Here is a 3,882-nt window from a genome sequence, read left to right on the forward strand (position 1 = left end):
AGAGATTCTTATTGTTCAAGGTCGATACCCTTATTTCCTACTAGTTCCTAGCTTCGGTCAAAAGATCCCTCTGTCTACTTCTTCTTCTTCTATCTCGCCTTTCATGAGATTCACTCTCTTTGCCTTGATGGCTGGTGCTTATACGAGTCTGTAGGTTTTGTTAGTCTCACTACTCATGAGATCCCTCTTGTCCGTCAGTTGACTGTAATGTTAAAGGGTTTGAGCCCTTATCCTAAATTACTTAATCAGAATATAAGTATAATTTTAATTTCCCTTTACAAAATTATTAAAATATAATTGATTAAAAATGATTGTTCAACATTATTAAAATGTGTTTTGATTATAACTTGTCACGATTATATACATATAAATGCAATTGATTTAAGTTATGGAGATAAATGTGTAGTTTGATTACTATTTTACAGTGTTGTGTTTAAACTTCTTAATCCTATTACATTATGAATTAGGCCATAATCTTTAAGCCCTCAATAGCTGGAATCCATTCTATGGATATTCAATCATTGGGGTCTACAACAACTTTGCATTTGTTAAATACCAACATAATGAGAAGTGTGAAGTTTGAGCGACCAGTATGCATGAGCACCACATAGTTGAACATGTGAAAACATTATTCCCCAACAGCTTTTTGTCACATACTACTGTCATGATTGAGTAGTTTCTGTCTTCCTTTTCCTCAAAAGAATCCATGTGGGTCCATCACACCAGTTTTCTCAGTGGGCTCCATCTTCTATTCTCAACCCAATCTTTGGCTACTTCTAGTCTCAAACCCATTCAAAAGTATGATGCAACTCTGAGTTCTACCCATTGTCTAATTAATGGAGAACTTCTGCATTAAATTGGACAATGGGGTTTCTGACAAAGTAGATTATGAAGATGAAGATGACTTCTCAAAGCTGCATTACAGAGAACCCTTCACTTTTTTCTCTGATGACTATGGTGGCTTCCCAAATCGGGTGAAAAAGAAGTTTAGACTTCTTGGAAGATCTCAATCTTCCAAAGGAGTTGCTTATCAGAGAATCGGTGAGGAAGAAATCAATGGGGAAGGAAGAAAAAAGTGTTCAAAATTCAGATTCTATCTCAAAAAAAAGAGATGGGCATTTCCTTTGCCTAGAGCCAGATTGGGTCCTCTAATGGAAATGCTAGGAAGAGCCAGAGATTCTTACAAGAAGCTCTGCAGAAAAATGCATGAGAATCCTGCTGTTGTCCTCAACTCACAGTGGGGAATCCCAAATTTCTATCAGCCTTACTACCTGTGATCAGATCTGATGATCAGGGTGGTGCATCTTTCTTTGTTTCAGGGATTATGAATGTCTGGAAATGTTCAATAATGTTGAAGATCTCTAGCATTGTCTAATGGAGGAGATCCTTTTGTTCTTTTCTGTTCTGTCATTTATGTTTTTTTTAATACAGATGAGAATTATTATGGGAAAAAAAAACAGAAAGAAGATGATTATTTTGCATTGTTTACAGAAACTTCTTTTCTATTCTTCTTAACTTCAATGAGAAAATAGGCTTAGTGTGAGTGGTCTTTATAGGTATTTGTATGCAAAGATCAACTTGTTTTATAAGAGTTTGGCTTCATGGTCTTGAATTTTTGTAGGCTCCTCACTCCATAGATGAGCCAAAACATGCCTAGCAATAGTAAGTATGAGTATACATGTATTTTTCTGGTTTAGGTTCAGTAATCAATAAAATAAGGCAGATCTCAGAGTTCAGGTAGAAATCACATAATAATTTTTTGGAAGTTATTATTGGACCACGGTATTCAATGCAAATATAAAGGGAAAGAATGTCATTAGTTCCATTTATTGCTATGTATGCATTATCACATGTCAAATGCTCTGTCTGTCGTCATTTTTTTCATTATTGAGAAAAAATTATGAGCATATAATTAGTGTTCAGAAACTAATACAATTAAGGCAGATCTCAATGTTCAGGTTGAAATCACATAATAACTTTCTCGAAGTCTCCTGTTTTTGTTTCTGAATTCGATTGTGTTTGTATTTTTGTATCAACATTTCAGATCACATTCTGTGATCCATCATCAAAAAGAAAGAGAGCTAAAAGAGCAGAAAATAGGAAAGAATGCCATTACTTCCACTTTTTGTTTCTCTAAAAGACTATAAGACAACTGCCATTACTTCCACTTATTGATATGTATGCATCATCACATATCAAATGTCCTATGTGAGGCGACCCCTTTTCATTATGAGTGTATAATTAGTGTTATCCATGGAATCTATTATTTTTTGTTTTTTAGTATTATTTATTTTGTAGTATTAGTTGATATAACAGAGTTTATGATTGAAAGGTATCTATTCTGTTAGAGTGGCGTCTCATGACTAAATTGTTGGTAGCTTTATTTTTTTAAGTGCATTGTTTCAATAAAAAATTTAAAAAAGTCACTATCAGATGTAATTTCAACTTTATTCTTTTAAAATTTTCTGTATCTTAACCTTTCCCTTTTCATTATTAATTAATAATGTTGATTCCCACTGATTAAAAAAATGTAACCTACTATAACATGTTTATTATTAGTTAATAATGTTGATCCTCACCAATAAAAAATGTAACCTACTATATCATGTTTATCATTACTACCATCTAAGTATTATTTAGTTATTCAATATTGCTCCCACCAATTGTAAAAAGGTTACATATTATATCAATTTTCTCATTATTGTATTGTATTCCAGGAAAAAAAAAAAAAAAAAACTGTAAAAAAAAAAATACTGAAAAAAATGTGGGGTTGTACATAGTCAATTCCTTGTCTACCAAGTACACTCCAACTAATTTCTTTAATGTATGAAATACTAATTTTGATGTGCCTTTTATTTCATAATTTGTAAGTTCAACATCTAAAATAGAACCTTAAAAATTGATGAATAACATATATAAAAACATACACATATAAAAAAACTTTATAGTTATATATTCTTTTGTCGTCTATTAGTTAAAATATTTAAAAAGAAAGTCTTATATTTTATTAATTGGATTGTTTCATATCTAATGACTAGTGTATAAGTAATATGATTTTGTATAAAAGTTAGTTAATTAATTTAAAAATAATATGATTTTATTTTGTTATATCTTAAAGATGAATTCTATTTTTAGATTATCTATTCTTCATTCTTAATTGAATTCATGACAATAGAAATAATTTTAGATTAGAATTATGATGCAGATTTAATCTTCAAATATTTAGATTTAATTAGTTTTTGATAGATAGTTGTCATTTTCATTAATAAAGATAAAGTACACTATATACCCAAAAAGTAGGGAAATACAAGAGCACCCCTCACGAGTCAAATAGATAGTGCCCAAATAGTTAAAAAACACACACATTAAACACAGGCTAAGCCCAAAGAGAAGAAAACATAAAACAACTGCTAAGTGGCTAAAGCAGTGGCTGAAGAAGGTGGATATTTTTCATCCTTAGGATTGCATAAAATAGCGAGGTCGTGGTTATCATCTGAAAGGGACCACCCTTCTTCAATAGTAGCCTCCTCTTTTTCCTTGTCCTAATTTGTCTGAGAGGACGAGATTACCAAAGTCAGACATGAAAAGCCTTTGGAAGAACCAGACCATTTGCTATCACCACCAAAAGGCGATCAATTGCTCCCACTACCAAAAGTTAGCTACACACTAACACCACCATCGATTAGGTCCACAACCCTTGAGACCCACCTAGAGGCAAAACCCATGACAGAGAGGCAGAGTGTCACTTGTTGAATGCATTGCTACCACTAGATTGGTTGCAAGGAGCCTTAGACTATGGGGTCTAAGATCAACAAGCAGAAAAGCTAAGTCCACGTCAGTGCCCATGGGATGAAGACCGATCATAGGAGGTTGAAGGAACAA

At 32.6% G+C, this 3,882-nt stretch overlaps 1 protein-coding gene across 1 annotated transcript; it reads left to right on the forward strand.

Annotated features, from left to right (window-relative positions):
- The first annotated feature begins 785 nt into the window (after positions 1 to 785).
- On the forward strand, positions 786 to 1,400 carry LOC131030843 (uncharacterized). Its single transcript, XM_057961771.2, has one exon. It carries the CDS (start codon positions 837 to 839, stop codon positions 1,275 to 1,277), a length of 441 nt encoding a protein of 146 aa, XP_057817754.2. The 5' UTR covers positions 786 to 836; the 3' UTR covers positions 1,278 to 1,400.
- The last annotated feature ends 2,482 nt before the right edge of the window (positions 1,401 to 3,882 follow it).

Source organism: Cryptomeria japonica, chromosome 4 (genome assembly GCF_030272615.1).
Source record: "Cryptomeria japonica chromosome 4, Sugi_1.0, whole genome shotgun sequence".
NCBI lineage: Eukaryota > Viridiplantae > Streptophyta > Pinopsida > Cupressales > Cupressaceae > Cryptomeria > Cryptomeria japonica.

What these genes read in the sequence shown, in the direction of transcription:
- LOC131030843 (XM_057961771.2), top strand. Translation starts at nt 837, where the DNA reads ATGGAGAACTTCTGCATTAAATTGGACAATGGGGTTTCTGACAAAGTA.